Source organism: Crocodylus siamensis, chromosome 5 (assembly GCF_052110815.1).
Source record: "Crocodylus siamensis isolate JL-2025a chromosome 5, ASM5211081v1, whole genome shotgun sequence".
In the NCBI taxonomy this organism is placed as follows: Eukaryota; Metazoa; Chordata; order Crocodylia; family Crocodylidae; genus Crocodylus; species Crocodylus siamensis.
The window spans coordinates 114,038,232-114,058,988 of NC_143399.1; the positions used below are offsets into that span (position 1 = coordinate 114,038,232).

A 20,757-nucleotide genomic window follows, 5' to 3' on the forward strand; every position below is an offset into this window, starting at 1 on the left:
CCGGCAATGCCACTGCCTGCCCTCCAGAAGCCAAAGTGACTTGTTTATATAGGCAGCCCTGAGCCTAAACTGGCTGCCCTCATTAGGCACCTGGAAGCTCCCAGCTCCAGGGCCTTAAAGTGGCAGGCATACATAGTGCCCTGCCACACATTTGATTAAACAGTTCTGCATAGTGTATTAGATTTATATTCCAGCTGGAAGCTAATATTGCTCCAGGTGACAAAAAATATTACATTTTAATGAAAGGACTAATTTTTCTCATTATCTAGCTAGGCAAAGGCCAGCATACCCTCAAAAAGACATAGTTATATTTATTGTTATTTATCAGGTACTTAAATTACGTCAACTGTAAGCAAGGTACTTTGTGGAAAAGAGGATCTCTGAAAATAAATGTATTTATTTAATAATATATTTAACAAAATGTTTAGCTCACATAGCTCTTTTTATCCATATGCCTCAAAACAATTTCTGAAAAAGATAAATCCCTGTATTATGTGGTGGGAAACTGAAACAAAGATTTCTCTAAGATCACATAGAGGGTCATAGTACAGTGCGGAACAGAACTCAGGTTCATCACTTCCAAGCCAAATCACCATCCTGACACCCATTCAAACTATCCTTCAGTACATATTTGATTGTTTGGAAAAAAGAAAAGGTGATACCCTTAATGCTTTTGTTGGCTAACAGTTTTTAAATTATGACAGCAACTTCTGTCTCCTCAGTAAAAGATAATTTAGTTTTAATGCGATGTGGACTATAGTCAATGCACAAAGTAGAACAGGATTAGCATGCTCCTATCCGCCATCTCTTTTCTATCAGCACTAATAGGATATGTGATTATGGTATACTTCATAGTATTTAGCTAACTGAAGCACTCTACTTGTCATCTCCACATCATGTTTGCCCAATTCAAAAAGAAGATGTCAAGGTGATATGCAAACACTAGAACGTTGTGTCTCCAAGGGTTTTGTTTAATTAGTAGCCATTGTTTGGTAGATGCAAGGTTGCTTAAACAGGATGTTAATGCCCTTGAGATGAAATCATCATTAGAGCTGTGTGAATAATTGCTGACACTATATTTTTTAAAGGGACAGGTCAAGCCTTGTTTGGATTTTGTGAAATTGCTATGACATGGGAGCAAAGACTTGTACATTAAACACTCAGCCTTGTGAAATAGCTGCCAAAGGTATAGGTGATACTCAGACCTAAAAACACGTGAGAGAATAATTCTGGCACACAACTAGAAAGTAGGCACCAGAGATTCTAATCTTGCTTCTGACTTCCTTGGTGAGATTGGGATAGATGGCATTTCCAGAAGCCTTTTTACTGTTCTTTGGTGTCATCTGTTAGTGATACTTAGAGTGCAGGTTCTGCTGAAGCCTGTGAGTAAAATGCTTAAAGGGGCCTAGGAATTAGAAACCTGAATATCCTTAAAGTCAGGGTTTGACAGCGGATTTTGGCTTTACAGATTTTTCTCCTGCCTGACCATTTATTTTTTTCCCATATGCAAGGGGCGTTTTATAAGCAACTGTTCACTGATTCATATGGCTGCACATGGGGTCTCCATCAGTCGTTAGTCTTGTGCCAGATACTTACTGAATGCAAACAAACAATGACAAAAAGGAAATTCATAGAGAACTGAAGAACTGGGTCTTTTTCAATTTGTCTGGTTATGTAGGGGTATGTATAATGGGGAGCTGTTGATCATACACCTACTTTTGGATAAATATAAATTAAGATGCTGTCCTTAGAAAAATAGATCTGTGACGATTTGTGAGATCTGTGAACACCCAGTGAAGACCTCAAAAATGAGGAGCCAAATATGCAAGTATTCACTCCTTGATATATCCCATCTCTTTGCCTTTTAATGGCACATCTATTAAGCTAGTGTCTATAGCTATAGCAGGGGCTGAAAAGGATTGTCATGGATGGCTGTTAGAATTGACATGCATGAGGCAAAAATGGATGTTCTGACTACAATAATTAGAGGTGGATATTATTCATTAAAGGCTGCAGGGAGGAGAAAAGGGGGAGGTATCCAGTACCGTCTGAGTGTTGAATGTTAGAGACAAGAAGTTTTCTAAAGTATTTTGCTTTACTATATGCATGATTCTCATGAAATGAAAAACCAGCAGGAGGCTCGTTCCTGTTTCCCGCTGTAGCAATTGAGAAAAAAATGGGAGGAAGAACAAGAATTTATGATTGTACAGAACAATTGCTGTTGAGAATTTATATTAATAGAGAGCTGCCTTTAGTACACTAGCAAGGAGACAGAATACTTTGCTGTGCTTCAGTTTCTATTTTACAAACACAATAAAGAGGCTGAGATCAATGTGATACAAAAATGATAAATTATGTAAAACACTTTTCAGTTCAATGACACTTTTGTTGGAGTCACTGCTTTTATGGCTTTCTTCAGTTATCTATCTAATCGCAAGCGTTTTCACATTCCCCCTCTCCCCCAAATGTTGGCTACTCTCTTCTAAATAAAGATTTTTTCCTTACATTTGTTGAGGAAATGTGGTATTTGTGTAAAATGCCAGCTTGAATTCTCTAGAGAATGAGCATTTATTCTGTTTGTTCTCAAAGGAGGTAAGGCATGATGTTTTAGGGAGTATTCAATAAAGATGATTTAAACAACTGATTTCCATCAGGGTTTACATTGCTTTTGCTTGCTTTAAGTATTTATGTTGTGGTTAATATCCGTAAAACCCATTCGAAAATTTTTGCTATTGCAACCTCATACGAACCTTTATAAGTAACAGAATCAGAAATGATCTTTAAAAAAAAAATTACTGATGCAATAGCTTATTTTAATTTAACAAACCTGCTGGGGGAGGGGTGGGGGAGAGAGGGAAATAGCTTCTGATCCTGCAAACACTTATTCAGATAAGTAATTTTATTCACATGAATAGTTCTATTGACTTCAATTAAGTTAAGCATCCCAGATAGAATTGTATTCTTTATTAAAAACTTCTCTCCTTTTATTAAAGCTTGTTTCTTAGTGGCATAAAATCTTTGTCGCTTCCAAACAAAATTGCCTCGGTGTGTAAACAATGGAATATAATTTAGACTTTCAATACCCCAGCAAAATAATTGTGAACTTCTAAATACAAAGCCCAAACTTTCCAAACTGGTGGTCCAAAGTTAGGTTTCTAGGTGCATATTTAGGCATCTAAGGTTGGGATTTTCAAAAGCACTACATGAGCTAGGAGCATGATCCCCATTGGCTTCAAGGAGTTAGACTTGAGGGAAGAGCGTGGTCAAACTGGAACGGTTCAACTTCCTTGACAGGTCTGATTTCTAGATATGGGAAAGTGGTGTTGGAAGCTGACATAGCACAGTCTATTTCTTTACAGTAGGGGTTTGAGTTTGTGTTATTCTCAGAACAAGACTAGTAATGAAGTCCTTCTCCCTTTGTACTCCAATATAAATGAACGTTTTAAGAGTGAAACTCCACCCTAGTAAATAAGTATTTAATATAAAATACTTAAATGTTCAGCAGAGCTGGCAGTTGAACCCATGCCTGTTCCTTTTCATGTGTATATCCTAACCACCAGGGTTCAAATTACACTTAGACTCCTGGTGGGGGGTCTGTGGCGGTGGCAGCTAGGAGGAGCCACTGCCACTATGTAGGCTACTTAGAAAGGCACAGCGTGTGTGTGGGGGGGTTCTCATCTCTTACAATTGGGGGGGGGGAGGGCCCAGCCCCAACAAGCTCCCCCATTATTTGAACCCTGCTAACCACTAGCTTACAGAATCTTGCTCATTCTTTTGCTGTCTCCCTGGCCTGAATATTAATCATTCACTGCAAAGTAGAAGAGATTCATAGATTGGAAGGCCAGAAGGGACCTCGGAAGATCATCAGGTCCAGCCCCCTGAACCAGGGAGGATTGAAGACATCCTATCTCAGAATCACAGAAGGAGGGTCGGAAGGGACTTTGTAGATCTTTAAGTCCGACCCCCTGCCTGGGTCCTATGGTTTGATAGTGAGAGCATTCACATCCGTGTGGGGGCTACAGGTTCACATTTCGTCAAGCAGAGGAGGGATTTACTTTGGATTTCTCCTATATCCCACCCAAGTATAATAAAAACACTGGACTATTGGAGAAAACCATCACTTTCCCTTCCAGTTGCATATTCATCCAGTTGGCATGTTTTGAAAACACCTACCAGACGAGGCCCTAGCAGGATGCTTAATCTGTGGAATCTGATGGGTATAGACCCTTGTGGTGCTTTATTTGTTTATTTTTTTAGCTTGCACTGTAATTATTTTAGTTGTCTTAGGTTATTTTTAACTTAAGCCAAGTTATTGCAACTGAGGTTAAGGGAAATAGTATATAAAATGAACAGAGTCAAAGAGAACAGCAGGGAACCTTGTTACTTACAATAGAAAGTGGTGCCAATGGCACACTAATTTCTAAGAGAAGTGGAAGGAGAAGGTTTATACATATATAAATATTGTCTTCATTTTACTTTTATTAATGGAAAAACATTTAACTCACAAAAAACAGCAAGTGTGAAATATATTTTGCAAGGGATGATCATTGCAGACTAAACCACTATCTTTCTTTGGTTAATACCTCTGCTCTTCTAGACAAGGAAAAAAACTAATTTATCTGAAACTCAGTAAAGCATTTACAGTAATGCCACATGGGAAATGGTAATTGTTACAGTTATGAAGTTGGTAAGGAACAGATTTGCAATGAAAGGTGACCTGCTATGTGGGAGTTTACTAGCCAAGATTCAAGGCTAATATTTTAATTACTTTGGATAAAAAACAGGCATGTGCTAATGAAAACAGCAGAAAACACCAAGTTGGGTGGAACTGCCAACCAAAGAAGGATCAGAATATCATACACAAAGAATTAAATGATCTTAAGGACTGGAATAATAGCAGTCTGGAATGTTATGTAATGTTCTGGTCACCCATGTTGAAAAAAAAAAGATGATTTCAAACTAGAGGAAACAGAGAGAAGGGCTAGTAAGCTGATCTGGGATTGCAGATAAGTAGATACTATAACAGCTTGGTTTATTTAGCCAAGCAAAAAAAGGCTAGAAAGAGAATATGATTTCTCTCTGGAAATACCTTGGGAAAAGGTAAACACCAGAGAGGACAAAGAGCTATTTTAGTTAAAGGACAGACAATGTCAGCACAAGAACAAATGAGTAGCTTTAAGCTGGCAAATGAATAAAGGTAAGGTGGAAATTAGTATAAGGTTCCCAACACAGTAGGGGAATGAGCTCCAGGTATGGCTTTCCAGCAGGAATAATGGGGGGAAAAATTCCTAACTCGTTTTAAGCTAGGGCTTGATAAGTTTATGAGTGCTATTGAATGATAAGGTGATAGAAGAAAACTGGACTTGAGGCAAAAGACCACATCCAGTCCTATGTCTTATGTTCCTATTTGGCACAGGGAGTGGTTTTTTTCTGACTAATATTGGCTCACATTAGAAAGCTTATTAAACTCTTGGATTAGATTGAAGTGACAAAGGAAAAAAGCCTTAGTTAAGAAAGTTATGGTATTTCTAAAACCTGTTAGCCATGTGTTAGATTGTCGCAGTGCAATATGATTTGAAGTTAAAAAGAACTCTATTAATATTTTAGCAAGTAGCAGCACTTGTATATCCTAAGATACACCTGCTTTGTGCTGTACTGATGGCATAAAGTGGTTCTAAAATTGGCATACTAAATCAAAGGAAGAATCAGTCTGGATCTCAGGGCAGAAAACAATGTGTTTCTATGTCCAGAGAAACAGTGACTGCTACCCTGACATACTGGTAGAGCTACATAGAACAGCCTACATCTTGCCACAATAGCTAGAGTGGCAAATGCATCTCTACAATGCCTTAAAATTGTACTGGAGAGTGCCACAGTGAGCATAGTATCTTCTCAGTGTGCCTTACCACTCAGAGGTTTGCCTGAATTCCTGTATTTACTTGAATTGAAGATAAGCCCATCTTGGATTCAAGTACAAGGTGGGGGGAGAGGGAGGGAGGGCAGCTTCTGTAGCTTTGACTCTGGCCCCAACCTGGGCACAGGGACAGAATCAGAGCCACAGCAGCTGCCTGCCCCCCAATCACCTGCCCTCTGCAGGGGAGAGAGATTGTGGGGAGCACTGGAGGGCACAGGCTGCGGGGAGGGGGCAGGCAGCAAGGGTACAGGCACTGCAAGGGGCGGGGTGTTGGTCAGCCTGCAAGACAAGGAAGAGGTGGGGGGCAGCAGAGGGCAAGGTAGCTGCTTGACTACCCCTGCTTTCTGACCCTCTGCCACTGCTACCCGCACTGTAAGAGTTGGGGGTATGTGTGCAAATTTATGATGTCCCCTGATAATTAGATTCCATACCTGGCAAATTATAACAAATTTATAAATTTTCCATACCTAGATTCTAATTACTGGGGGACTATCTTAAATTCAAAGTCCTCTTGGATTTGAGTAAATATGGTAACTCCATTTCAGATGTGGTATCAAGGTGATGGTTGCATTTCCATGTGTACTTTAATTTGCATTAGCCTTTTTTAATGTTCATTAAAGCATCATTAAAACATGCCATTTATTTAATGCACATTAAAATAGGCTAATGTGCATTAAACCTCACATAAAAACGATGAGCTTCTCTACACATGTGCAGAGCCTGTTCTGACGTGCTGGAAATCCAGTGCATTGGAGCAGACTTGATTAATTGATGTGCATGGAAGCATGGAAATTGATGTGCTCTGGCAGCCTTTCACATCACATGCATCAGTATTGCCACATACCTCCACACTGAAAAAATGGTGGTGGCGTGCTTTGAAATATAACATGTTCGATGAGCTTTAGTTCAAAGCTATCCGCTGCCATTTTTCAGCATGGGGACATGGCGAAGGCAGTCATGTACATACCTGAAGCTCACTCCCCTACTGTGATGCGCTGGAATTCTAGTGCATTGGAGCAGACTGTATTGATTGATTAATTAAGTAATTAATTATTGTGCTCCAGCATATATGCACTGTATCTCATGTATCAGTGTCTGTGCACTTAAAAATGGCAGTGGGGTCACTTGAACTAAAGCTTGTTGCCACCACTTTTAAGCACAGGAGATGCGGTGGCACATTAATTAGAGTGGTTCTCAGAGCCGCTTTAATTAAAACACTGCCTTCCCCCCACCCCAGAGCACATGTAAAAGTACCTGGAGTTACTAGATTTAATGCTCATTAACTAAAGTGCATTAATGCATGTGTAGCTGTGTCTGCTGATGCTTTTAGAGAGGAGATAAACTTTCTCGTTTGAAATTTGGTCTTTTCTTTATCACATTCTATCTAGGAAGCAGTTTTATCTTTTTAAGGATAGTACATACACTTCTTCAGGCTTTTGTAGTTCTCTTTGTACTGGGCTAAGAGAAGAATTAGTTAATGATGCTGTGAAATCATTTGAGTCAGAAATTTCCCTGAAGTGCACCAATGTTTTTGTATATACTTTTAATGCTTTTCTATTGGTCACAGGGAAGAAGAGCTCCCTCAGTGTCCCACACATCATTTGACATGTGGCTAATGCAGCATGTTTTCCTAGGGGGTTGATTTTTCAATGTAGTGGTCTTCTGGTAGGAAAACAAAATAGCAATTTAATTAAAAAAATACAATGAAGGTCACAGAGGTATCCCCATCCAGCTGCAAACATAAAAGGATGGAAAATGCAAATCCTATCTGCATAAGCACATGGGACTTGAAACAGTAAAATCCAAAACTCATTGATATGGTGGAGTTCCATCTTAGAGGAAGAAGCTAGGAAGGTATTAATTATTAGCAAGAAAATATGGTAAATCAGGGATGTGTTGGGTATTTAAGCTGTGGGAAAGAATGGTATTTAAAAAGAAGCATGCGTGCATGAACTGGCATGAATTCACTTAGTCACTCACTACTGTCTGACTTTGGACAAGTTACTTGGGGCTGAACTGAACATTGCAGACATAGCCCAGTATTAGGGACAGTTGGGTTGTCATCTCCAAGTGGAGCTTTGGGAATCATAATCCTCTCAAAAGGACACAGACCAAAGAACAAACTCATCCATGTGCCCACAGACAGTCTAATTAAGTAGGTGCACCATATGCTCCTTTTTGCAGCCAGCCAGCCCACTCTACTGACTGGTATGAATGGAGTTTAGGCACAGGTCCCTGGAGTGAGCTGTGTTGCATGGAGTGGTGGGACTGCATATGTCCCTGGGACTACACTGGGAAGTGAATGAGGAAAGTCTGTGTTCTTCTTCCTTCCTGCTACATCTTTTCAGAAACTAAATGTGTTTAACTTTAACTTACTATTCTTGTGTAAAACTAACATCACAAATGAACCTGACATAGAAGTAACTTTAGGCTCAGTTCATTAAGATTTGTAAAATATGTGGAGACGGTAGGATGAAAAGGGGTCTCTAGGCCCCCACACCACTCCACAGTGCTCTGAACTTCTGTCCTTCTTTAAGGAGGAAGGAAAGAGAATGACTGGGGCTCCCTGACAACTCACATAGATGTGGTGAGGCGTTATAGAGCCTGGGTCATGGGAGACTGGTGCCACCTTAGTCGGGGGGATATGTGCCCCCCCCCCCATTGACCAGTCAGCGACCTGTCCCCCCACATCCAATCTTACTGCTGAGGGAGGAGGTCCGCCCATGGCAAATCTTACTGGGGGGGGGGAACGTCTCCCTGTGCAGCTGATCGCGAGGTGGCTGATCACTGCAGCTGCTTCCAGAAGGGGCAGCAGAGACTGGGATTGAGATTGGTGCTCCTACGTCTATAGCAGCAGCAGCAGCAGCAGTGAAAGCTACTGCCACTGCAGAAGCAGGAGGACCTGTGCCACTGCTGGTGCTGCCATCATGGGAGCTGAGGCAACAGTTGGTTTCCTCATGGTGGCAGCAGCAGTGGGAACAGCCTTCTTACCTACTGGAGCTGGTGGACGTTATCAAACAGATCTTCCCCCCAACCACACTTTGTAGCACTTCAGATAAATGTGTCCATAGCTCCTACTCAGAGCTGCATCTAAAAAGATATTGTGCATCTATTCTAGAGTCTTTAAAATAAAAAACAACCTTGGCCCATGTACACATTAAATGGATCATGAAAAACCATGCACATGAAAAGCATCTGAATAAAAATATTAACAGTAAGAGGAAAAGAGGGACCCAGTTTCTGCAAACACTCATAGATAAGTTTCACTTTATCTAACCACCACCTTCTGAGAAATCTTAGCTGGTGTCAGCTGACCAGTAGGCTGTAAAAATAATTAGACTCTGTAAATTTACTGATGTATGTTAAAAAAAAAACAAACAAACAAAATCAGGAGCAGAGATAATTCTACATCTCTGCCAAGTGTTCCATGCATAGTGACAAGTGAGACTGCAAAGGGGACTGCATGATAGATGGGCCAGCCAAAAGCCTCAGCTTCACTCATAGCAGCATTTTATCACTGTGTTCTTCATGAAAGCTCTCCTTGTCAGCCATATGGGAAAGTAGTTTTTCAAATCAGAAATGCATTTTTCCCCTTAAGACAACAAATTAGGGCTCTGTTGAAGGGAAAAGTACAAGAGGTGCTTGTTCTGTAGTGTTCCTTCTGATTTTTCATAGTCAGGAGAGTTAGAATATGCTTTACTCTCAATGTGAATATTAGGACCTTGGAGGGGCTCTGAGAAGGTTAATCTAATGAGCACAGCGTGTGACAACTTTTGTATCGAAAATCAGGCAGGGATTAGTAAACTGCTTTCCAAAATTTGAATCCAAGAGTCTTAATGAGACAAAACAGGTGAGTTGTTTTTGGAAATACATTCACTGAGTGGAGCAAGCCAAATAAAATACTAACCGCTTTAGAGGATATCAATTTGCAAACTGCCATGTTCAGTTTACACAAACAACTTATCTGTATGAAAAAATGCACAGACTGTCAGAACTCTTTTCTCCAGATTACATATGGTAATGTACATAACTATGTTAAGGACAGCTATGTTAAATTTGAACTTTCTGCAAGTGCCACATTACTCGTTTTGTCATTCTTTCTAGCCTTTATTTCTTGTGTCAGTTTGAGAATTTAAAAAAAGTATGATGTGCACAAAAACATTATTTTCAGATGGTTAAATTTTTATCTATGAAGAGGCAGTAATTGATACTCTGTATGAAGCATCTCCTCATCACTGTAAACATGGGATTGAAAATAAGATGGCTGTTGGTGTTTGGATTAAAGGACCTGTTGACTGCCATTAAGTAGAATTTATTAGGGAGTGACATACCAACTTCAGAATTTGGTAGATTTTCGCTGACAAAACAGAATTCCTGAAAACTGAAATATTTTGGATTCAGCGATGCATAGCTCAGGTTTCAGTGACTCCCATTAGGTGACTGCCTCCCTTTAAGAGAAGAGACCATGGTGTACCATGGGAGATGGAGGCTGTTCAGTGAACAAGTATTTCAGTCCATACGAATAATGGGAACTGTAGTTTGCAAATAAAAACAATTCTGATTTTGATGATATTAGTTCAGTTTTTGGTCTATATAGTTTCATATTCAAATTTCTGCTAAATATGAGATTAACTGAAAGAACTCAAGTTTTTATCATCAACTCCATTCAGTATATTTTTAAAATCAAGAGCCTTGTTTTTGCTTTGGACAATAAAATGATCCTTTATGCTTTACAACAGTGGGGCCCAACCCCTTTTGGCAGGCGTGTCACAAATTATCCTTACACTCTCCAAGTGCCACTCTGAGTCCCCTCCCTAGCCCAATCAGCTGCTTTGTTTTCTATTCCCTGACTGATCTGCTGCTCTTCTTTCTGCTTCCTGCCCAATGCTTCCTGCCCAATCTGTTGCTCTATTTTCTGCTCCCTGCCCAACATACCACTCTGTTGCCTGCCCTCCCCAGTCTGCTGCACACTACACACACAGGCTGCTCGTGCCACCTGTGGCATGCATGCTGCAGGCTGGCCACGCCTGCTTTGCAAGTTGTGTATGCGGATGAAGTTTTGGCCTATGCCCTGAAGAATTAACAGTGCAAGGGTCTGACTCAGGAATATCAGAACATGTAACCACGTGTTCATCTTTAAACACATGCAAAGGTGCCAGTTAAGTCAGTGGGATTCAAGCAGCTGCTATTAGCTAAACGTGTGCATAAATATATCTTGACTAAGCACATACTTTTCTGAATTAGTGCCTAAAGCCCTAATCCACCACAAGATTGAGAATACAGGTACACTTGATCTGAGCCAAAAGGCCGAGATATACACATTAATCATAAAAAAGAAGGCTGGAAGGGACTTTAGGAGATTATCTAGTCCAATCCTCTGCTCAAGGCAGGACCATCACAGTGCAAACCATCCCAGAAAGGGACTTGCACTGCTCAGCTAGAGCAGCCAGGTGCAAGGAGAGCCGGGGGGAGGCAAAACCACCATCCTCCCCCTGGTCCCTCAGGGTACAGGGGAATTTTGCCCAGCATGCACAACTCATGAGTTATGCCTCTGGTACTTGAGGCAGTACTTGAGAGTCAGTGCTTTAGGGCCTCACAGGAGCAATTAATTTTAAAGATTAGTTTGTGAATATATACAATTTGTTCAATCCACAGTCCAGCTCTTTTTATCCTTCAATCTCAATGTGTTAAAAAATGTAAAAGCTTAACAGAATGATTAAAAGGGTTCATCCATTCTTTTTCCTCAGTGGAGCATTTTTCTTTAATACTTCATGAAAAAGACCAATTGGGTGTTTTGTACAAAAGCTCTATTTTCTTTTGCTAGAGTTCAGAGACTAGCAGTTACAATACAGAAAGAAAAAGCAGGAGATAACCTGGAATATAGTAAGTAATAAACTACAACTGACATTTGTTTCAGATAATGCTCAGGGTATAAGAACAAGCAGGTCTCTGAATGCCTAACTTTACTGAATATGAAATATAATGGTGTATAAAATATATCTTTAAGAATATCTTCAAGTTTATTATTAAAGGGACAGAAATTTTACTTGTGCAAATGAGTGGAGTTCCACTGAGTCCAGAGGAGCTCTGCTTATTTTCATCAGTTGTGGGTATGGAAAAGTGGAATTAATAAATGCAAATTCAAATTCTTGTAGTGAGTGCCCCCCCACCCCAAGGTCTGTCACTCAGTCACTTATTTTATTTTGGATACCTGATCTAGATAACCGTGGCCTCAATACAACTTCTGAAATGCATGAATGCAGAATTGAAAGGCCTATTTTTGGGGCATGGCATTTTAGTTAAATTCTTTTGCACCCTGACTTGTTCACTCAAATAGGATAATGTGCATTGGGAGCAAACAGAGTATTTTTACCCTCCTCTTCAAAGCCTTAGGCACTCAACTTCATGAATAACTATTTAGTTAGACCCTTGGCCTCCCTGTATTTTTCTTGCAGTGAGACTGACCCGACACCTACTTCAACATTGTAGAAATATGTAGCTACACTTGCTGCATTCATGTGATCTCTGATGTTATAATGGTACATTAGGGAGCTGTTATAACAGCTACATGTTTTAAATCATCCCTACAGATGTTTCATTTTAATGTGAGCGGTATATCAGATTGAAGAAAAGCATAGACAATGTAACACCACATTCACCTCTAGCTTTACTACCTCAGATCTACCAAGCAGAGCTACAATACATTTGAGGATCTGAGTCTTCATTTGTTTTGGAGCCATTCAAATATGCATACTATTTTCATTTAATTCTTTATTTGGATTTAAAATATTATATATTCTGCATGTTTAGCATTTATCTTGCATCTCTAATTGCAGTTTTTCAGATTTTTATCATTGGTTAGGCATATAGGATTGGTTACTGTTACAATATTTACAGATGACATTTCTCACATTTTGAAATCTTTCCTCCACCCTGCTAGTCTTAATTAGAATAATAATATAGCTACCTTTTCTTCTAAAAAGTAGATGTGGAATATGACACACGTCTACTACTCCACACCAAAATATACTTAACATTAAAGGAATACGTTGTCACGTAATTAAAAAACCCTTCCATTTTAGACAAGGTTTAAGTTAGTAAATGTTCCTCTTTAATGTCTTCCCCTTGATAAATAGGTTCTTTATTATTTCTCTTAGTAATAGAATTCTTAGATAAATTGAATAAGTAGGTTTGAAATTTCTCCTTCATCCTTCCACTACATTTACCAGGGTTGTACACTTTGTTGAATGAAGGAAAATTCTTAAACCGCATCACCTTACACAAATGCGCTTCTGTTTCTCAAAAAAGATGGCAGAGAGAAGATACTTACATTTTAGCTCAAGTTTGATGAAGTCTGTGTTCCCCAGATTTTCAAGAAACACTCCATCAGGGGCTGAAGTTTTGAAGTAGAAGGAGATGTCTGCACTGGTTTCCCCTTGGAATGTGGAGAAGTGAAGATAGGATGATGGAGTAATGAAAGACGCAGCATTCCAATAATTTCCTGCAGAGATGGGAGAGACAAAATACGTGTGTGTGTGTGTGTGTGTGTGTATATATATCTGTTTTTCAGTGCTCTTTTAGAGCTATCATTAAATAACCAGTGTGGGGATCAGTGGGAAGAATAGAAAAGGTGAAATTTGTAAAAGTAAAAGAGGTTAACATATTCTCACATTCAAAAAGTTATCATTCAGCTTCTAAAAACACCTTGCCCTTTTTCTCTATTTTGGAAATTGATCCAACTCCAGTGTGTGGAATCTTGTGTATATTCCTAAGCTCTTGATTTATGAAATTAGTATTTAAACATATATTTTTGTGCCCAGGGGCCCCGATCCAGCAAAGTTTGCTTAATGTTAAGTATTTACTAGTAAGGGTGTGTGAAGCAGGCCCTATTCAATATGGATTTGGCCCAAATCAGGGACAGTGATTTGATTTGTTGATTTGGATCACTGTCTCTGATTTGATTCAGCCGAATCTGAAGATTCGAAGCTGATTCAGAAAATCATCGATTCAGACATAGAGACAGCTTTAAAAGTTTTTTCTACAGAGCTTGAAGTAGCAGGCACGGCTCGTGATTGCTGTGATGCTAGGGCACCTGGAGCATCCCACAGGAGTGCGGGGCGGGGGGGGAGGGCCTCAGCAGCGAATCTGGAAGTGGACCGGAAGTACTTCTGCTCCACTTCTGGGTCTGCTGGAGAGTGCACGGGGGCCCCCACCTCGTGCCTCTCCGGCTCAGCGATTGGCCACAGGGGGACCCTGGGTGTCCCCCCACCCCAGACCCAGAAGGCACCAGTCACTGAGCCAGAGGGTGTGGGGAGCTCCCCTGTGTGCTCCCCAGTGGACCTGGAAGTGGACCAGACATGCTTCTGAACCATTTCCAGGTCTGCTGCCAAGTATGCTGGGGAGCCCCCCGTGTTTCTGTGGGACACTGCATGTGCCCCACCATCACAGCACTAACGAGCCCCTGCTACCTATAGCTTTGTAGAAAAAACATTTAAAGCTGTCTCTATGTCTGAATCCCTGAATCTTTCTGAATGTCTCCAAATCAATTCAGAGGGTTGTGATTTGATTCGGAAAGATTAAAGGGTCCTCTGATTTGATTGGGATTCAGAGATTTGGCCACCAAATTGGGCCGAATCTCCACCGAATCAAATCAGGGACTAAAGCTTTACACTGAAGCTCTATTTACTAGCATGTAGGCAGTCATATTAGTCATGGAAGATTAGGCCCCTCATATAAATATGCATGCAAGTGGTGATTTAGGAGCCCATCTGGTCTTGTGTATGGACAAATATCTGATTGCATGCATTCATTATTATTCATGTAACTTTCCATATTCAGTCACATCAACGAATTTAGAAAATCTAGCTCTTTACTTTTTTCTTTTTGATTTTATCCACATGACAAAGTTACAACAGAAAAAGAATAATAAAGAAAGGATACATATATTTAATATTACTTCCTAATAAAGCTGCACTAGAAAAACTAAATAATAAAAGCAAAGATAATTAGACAATTTTGATTTTAAACAAGGGACCTATGGCTTGCAAAGACTAGAGTGTGTGTGCACGGATGTATGCACATGTTTGGATAAGGAAGACTGAGTAACTGTTACAGTGATTCTATTTCTGTCACATATGCTGTATCCAGAAAGTTGAGAATTATTTATTTTTGAAATTCTAAAAATGCCTAGATTAAGTTGTATATACGAATAAAGATATAACCAATTTGATTTTCACTTATCAGCCCAATACAATAGCATAATTAACAGTCCAGCCAACAAACATAGCAGCAAACTCCTTTCTGCTCCACCCAAATCCTATACATTTAGACATCCCTAGAAATCCAGTCAAACAGATGCTTCATACAACATTTACATATATAATATTGTTTCACTGGTTAACACTGACTAACTATTAGAATATGAGCGGATGTCTTGCAACCTTAATATTTGATGTTCTTGATGGGACCACACTGTTGCTTCACACTTGGGATTCTGGTGTTCACTGCTGCTTACTAGACTATATTAAAATTTAAATGAAGTATTTGAATTCAGCAATTTTGTATTTTGGTTTAAACACACTTGGGGAGGGGATTTCTTCTGGACTGTTCTTTTGTTTCTTTCTGTCTCTTTCCATCTCTTCCTATTACTTTGAAGTATGGAGAATAGGTGGCTTCAAATGAGCAAACAAGTTTAATGAATCCTAGATACAGCCATAACTGGGGACATGGGAGAGCTTAGTATAGTGGCAAAGTACCTTTTAAAATACTTTGATGCACAACCTTTTGGGGACAACCAGTTGATTGTTGTAACTGGTTTTCAGTGAAAGTAACTCTTAGGCTAGGGACAAACATTACACATAAACTGGTTTAAGTGATCAGAAACAGGTTTAAACCTGTAACAGAACAGATGTTCAGTGCACATAAACCAGTTTGAAAATGGCTGAAACTGGTTTGAGATAAACCTGGCTGAATATACTATCGGACTCAATTGATTTGGCTCAAACCAGTTTATGCAATGTCTGTCCCAGACTCCTTGCTGGTTTAAATTAAATCACGCTCCCCCAGCATCCTGGCATGCTCTCTGGGCTGTGCAGGGATTTCCCCTTTGCTCCCTGGCTGCAGCTCTGGCAGAGACTTGCAGGCACAAAGCATCGACTTGGCTTCTCCCTGCTAAGCAGGGATTATTCTCCCTGCCCTTCTGCCTTCCACAGACACCTCAGCATTAGTTAGGAGACCACATTCTGGCTACAATCTGTGCTGTGGGAGATGACAAAGTCACATAGGCTTTTTGGACTAATCAACAGGTAGCTTAATGTCCTTCCTTGGAAAAGCTGTTTAAGAAGAGCTCCATTAGTTAATGGAGAGAGGCTTTGTTTTGTTAATGGGTTGATAAACACTGAATTAGGGGTGATAAAAATTCCCTGTTGAGTAGCTCAGTGGGAGGTGGGGGGATGTGTGGAAATAATCAGAGCATGGTGCTGGGGCCTGCTCACCCCTGCCTCAGCTCAGCCTTGTGGAAGTGAAGGGAAGGCTGCTTTAGTGCCTCCCTGGCTTCTAGCCTGAGCCACTGCAGGCATGTGCCTGAAATTTTAAAGTCCAGAGGGGATGTCTGTTGCAGTTTTGAAATGATTTAGCCTAGCCAGGTTAGACTAACTTGCAAGGATTGAATCAGTTCAGCCTCCGGCTTTTTGAATATCTGTCACTAGCCTTAGTAGATGTAACTATGTGTATGGAAGCAGGTTGGTTCCAGATTAGGTACCTTCTATCATTTCAGTAACCATTTTAGTATTCCAGATGGATCTGTTCAAAGAAAGGATGCTAACTAATTCTTAGGTTCCCATTTTAAAAGTTGCCTGGATTATATGAGCAAAAAGGATATCTATGCATATAACTACATTTTCATTCACTGACACTATCAAGGGTACAGGGCTGCTTGCATCTCACACCTTGTACTGTTTTGTTTTTTCAGAGTGCACTGTCTCACATGTTAAGTTAGTCTTTGGTGGACTTTCAATTCATTTCTCATCTAGACAGACTACGAGTTGGTTATGACAAGATGCCTATGCCCAATAACTCTCAGCTTCCAAATGATTTTATTAAAAGCTGTGTGCTCAACCTCTCTTCCAACTTTTCACCCACTTACAGTGGCCCTCTGCTGTGTACATTGGACAGATGGGGTGATCCCTATGTGTAAGAATGAATAAAAAGTGATTTGACATCAGTTCTAGAAAGACACACAAACCTATGGCAGAATACTTTAGCTTCCCTGTGCACTCCATAGCTGACCTAAGGGCTGCTGTTCTCAGGGAGAAAAAAATAAAAATAAAAACAAACTTGAACAGGAAATTGTGGAACAAGAAATCATCCACAGACTGGACTGTGTTAAGTATGATCTAAGCTAGGGGTGGTCAATTTGTGGTATACATGCTACAAGTGTCATGGGCAGCCAGTGCCATAGCAATGAAGTTTGGCACCTGGGGCAAAGCCTATCAGTGGCAGCTTGCCCTTTCCCCGCACACAGATCCAATGGGTAACCCCCCCATGTTTGCCCAGAAGTGAATGCAGAGGTTGGAACTGCCCTTCCCCTATCCCCGCACCCTCCAAAATGAGCCCCTCGTGGCTCCATCCTGTGCCCCGCCACGGCTGGGCAGTGCCTCTTGGTGCCCCTTCACTTCAGCTACGGCACTGCAGGCAGCTTCTCTGTGTAGCACACAGCAGGACAGGAGGTGACAGGCAGATAGGGAAGGGAGAAAAAGCAGAGCAGCAAAGCAGGCATGGGAGGGGCATAAGAGTGGCACCTGAAGATGTTGAAGGGCTAATTTGTAGCAAACCTGCCAAAAAGATTGGTCCCCCGCACTGGTCTAAACCAAGACTACATATTCTTATCTCATTACCTGGTTAGCTTTCACAGCTCCTATGTTCCTCAAGGGGTTCACTGATTTACTTTTCTCTCTCCTACCCACCCTGCCTAGCAATATCCCTTTCTTTTTCCTCTCTTTTCCATACACTTTGTATTTTAATCACTGATTTCTATTTAGAATCTCTATTTCCTGCAGTCCTTTCATAGCATTTGTTGTAGTATGCTGCTGCTTACAAAAGCTTATTTATCCCTGATTTAGTTAGTCTGTAAAGGTACAAATCTACCCTGCCTGCCAGTAAAAGACATCACCAAAAAACCCACTTGCTTTTTGCATATTTCTTGGACCATCATGTTCAATACTCTAACACTGCTATACCATTTGTAAAGGGAGAAAGAAATGCCAGAACTCTCTCATACTCTCTCAAAGTGCTTGAGTCTGTTGACTTTACAATAAAGAATTTCAAGATATGCCCCAGAAGTTTCCCTTTTCTAGAGGCACCAAAGTACAGGTACATTCAGGTTTAACACCCTTTTTGCTTTTTGATTTCATAAATTGATGCCTTTCCATATATTGGAAACATGATGTTATTGGATTTAAAGCATTCACCCTTTGGCTTTGCCCATGCAGTGATGCCTACCAACATCTTTTTAGTCAACTTCCCTCCATCTTCTTTCTTATTATGACTGAAGTTCAGGCAGTAGTGCCATCAATTTCCCTTTTATATTCAACTCCCATTGAAACAGAGAACAGCAATAGCAGAACTGTAAAGGACCTCAGTGCTTTTAGCCCCACTAGAAAATAGTACTGGATAACTAATGTTGCAATGTCAGGCAGCCCTTATATATTACGATAGACTAAAATCCTGCAGGGACTTCATCTGCAGCAAAACAGATTTTACATCAAAATCATGTGAATAAAATAGTCCCCTATTTCAGTTAAGATGGACATGCGAACAGGAGACTGCTCTGTGTCACAAAGTAATGGACTGAGAATATCTATACAATTATGCTCAACAATTCAAGTATTTTTCTCTTGCTGTGAGAAAGAAGAATATACACACATACTATTTGCAGTGTCTGCACTTACTGTACAACAAATTATTACAGCTCTGAAATGAGTCTGAGGTTGACCTGTGGGAGACATCTTAGCTCTGCTGAAATCAATGGCAAAATTCCCATTGACTTCACTAGGGCCAAGGTTTCACTCTAGCTTGGGATTTTTAGAAACCACATGAAACAGAATTTGTCAGGACTGCAAAGTGATGATTATTTATGCTATCTGACCATCACCAGTTATTAAAAAAAAGAAAAAAACAGATAAAAGGAAATCCCTCAAAACTATAACCAGCTGCTTGACATATTACTGTTACTTTTAACACTCAGGCCACTGTTACACATTACACTTAAGATGCAATTAACTGGTTAATCATGTCTTAACTAGTGACCTGGCCACAGGTTCATTCAATTAATTCTGGGATAAAACCAGGAATAAGCAAAAAAAGTTATTACAGCAAATACATCTAATAACTTTGTCACTGGTTCCTGTCATGCCATTAATTGAACCTTTGGCCGGTGCTCCCAGCCTCTGGAGCACACTAAGAGTACTTGTCAGCTGACTGGGGGTCCCAGATAGGGGAACATAGGCCCTGGCTGGGAACAGCTGTGTCAGTGATCAGAATTCCTAGCCGTGGGGACACACCATGAGCCCCTGTGGCTTCATCAGCTAATAGGGCTCCAGCCAGAAGAGCAGAGATTGCTGGTACAAAGGGAGCCTGGGATCATGATTCCAGGCTCCCCCTGAACTGTCCATATGGCACAATGGGATCTGATGCTTGATTGCTTGATCCAACAGGCACACCTTTTGCCATGCATGTGTGGCATGGCAGGAGGTGAAATTATTGCAATCACACATCAGAAACCATTGCACCTTCTTTTTAACAAGTGAGAGTTATTTGCCAGGGATTACAGTGGAACTCCTGATTGAGAGAAGTCATATTCAATATAAGTATTTCAGAATTTTGCCCAAGGGGAAGCATGTGAAATGCTGCATGATGGTGTTTAGCAAGTGTCCTGGCATATAACAGTCAAAAAAAAAAAAAGGAAACAAATTAATTTATGCTAACAAATAAGGAATTGAGTTAAGCACACACAAACTGTTCAATACACACAAAAGAAATAATTCTCACATCTAAAAGATGATGAATGAAATAATGCTTAGCACTAGCAAAGCAGACATTCAAAGCTAAAATTACTCAAAGAAGAGCACCTACATTAGATATCTATTTTCAAGGACAACTGTAGACCAAAAAAACAAATGGCTACAAGTCGAGTATAAGACCTGCCAAGAATTTCTCCACCTCAAAGAATGAGTTCCGTTTTAAAGATGGAAGTTAATCAAGTCATGGTGTATGAGACATTAAAGGTAAATCAGATTTTAGAGAAAATAAATGACAGGCGTAATACAGTTTTCAAAAACTGCTGCCTGCAATAACTCTGTTGCATTTCTGGGATATAGCAGTGAAACATAATAAATTTTGGCCTCTTTTCACTATAAAGGGCTCCTTCTAAAGAACAAGAGCTTTTAAAATTTAGGAAGATGAATGGAATCTGATGGAATCAGCCACCTTTGACAGACTTTATGGGAAATTTGTAGGGATTTATATTTTCAGGAACAGACAGACATCAGTACAGCCAGATGTAGACATACAACACAGACTAAATCCAGTACTGGAGAGCTCTACTTATATTATTGATTATAACCTCTGCTTTCTGCACTGTTTCTTCCACCCAAACTAATCTGTGGAAGTTTGCCTTTTGAAAATCTAATGACTGCACCTTCCCTGAAGGCCCAGTCCTGAAGAAACTAAGTGCCCCTGAAAGGAGCCAAGTTCTTTTGACTTGTCCATACTTAAAATGCCAAGCTTCCCTTTCATGTCCTGCCAACCTTGACCTGTTGGTTGTGCCTACAGAGGATACAATGATG

General features: G+C 40.3%; 1 protein-coding gene across 1 annotated transcript in view; it reads right to left on the bottom strand.

Moving 5' to 3' along the window:
- Positions 1–20,757, bottom strand: part of CNTNAP2 (contactin associated protein 2) — a 1,889,175-nt gene that overhangs the window by 191,663 nt on the left and 1,676,755 nt on the right. The window contains exon 16 of the mRNA XM_090049982.1: positions 13,245–13,415. Coding sequence (XP_089906108.1) covers positions 13,245–13,415 — 171 coding nt within the window. The remainder of the gene's footprint in view (positions 1–13,244; positions 13,416–20,757) is intronic.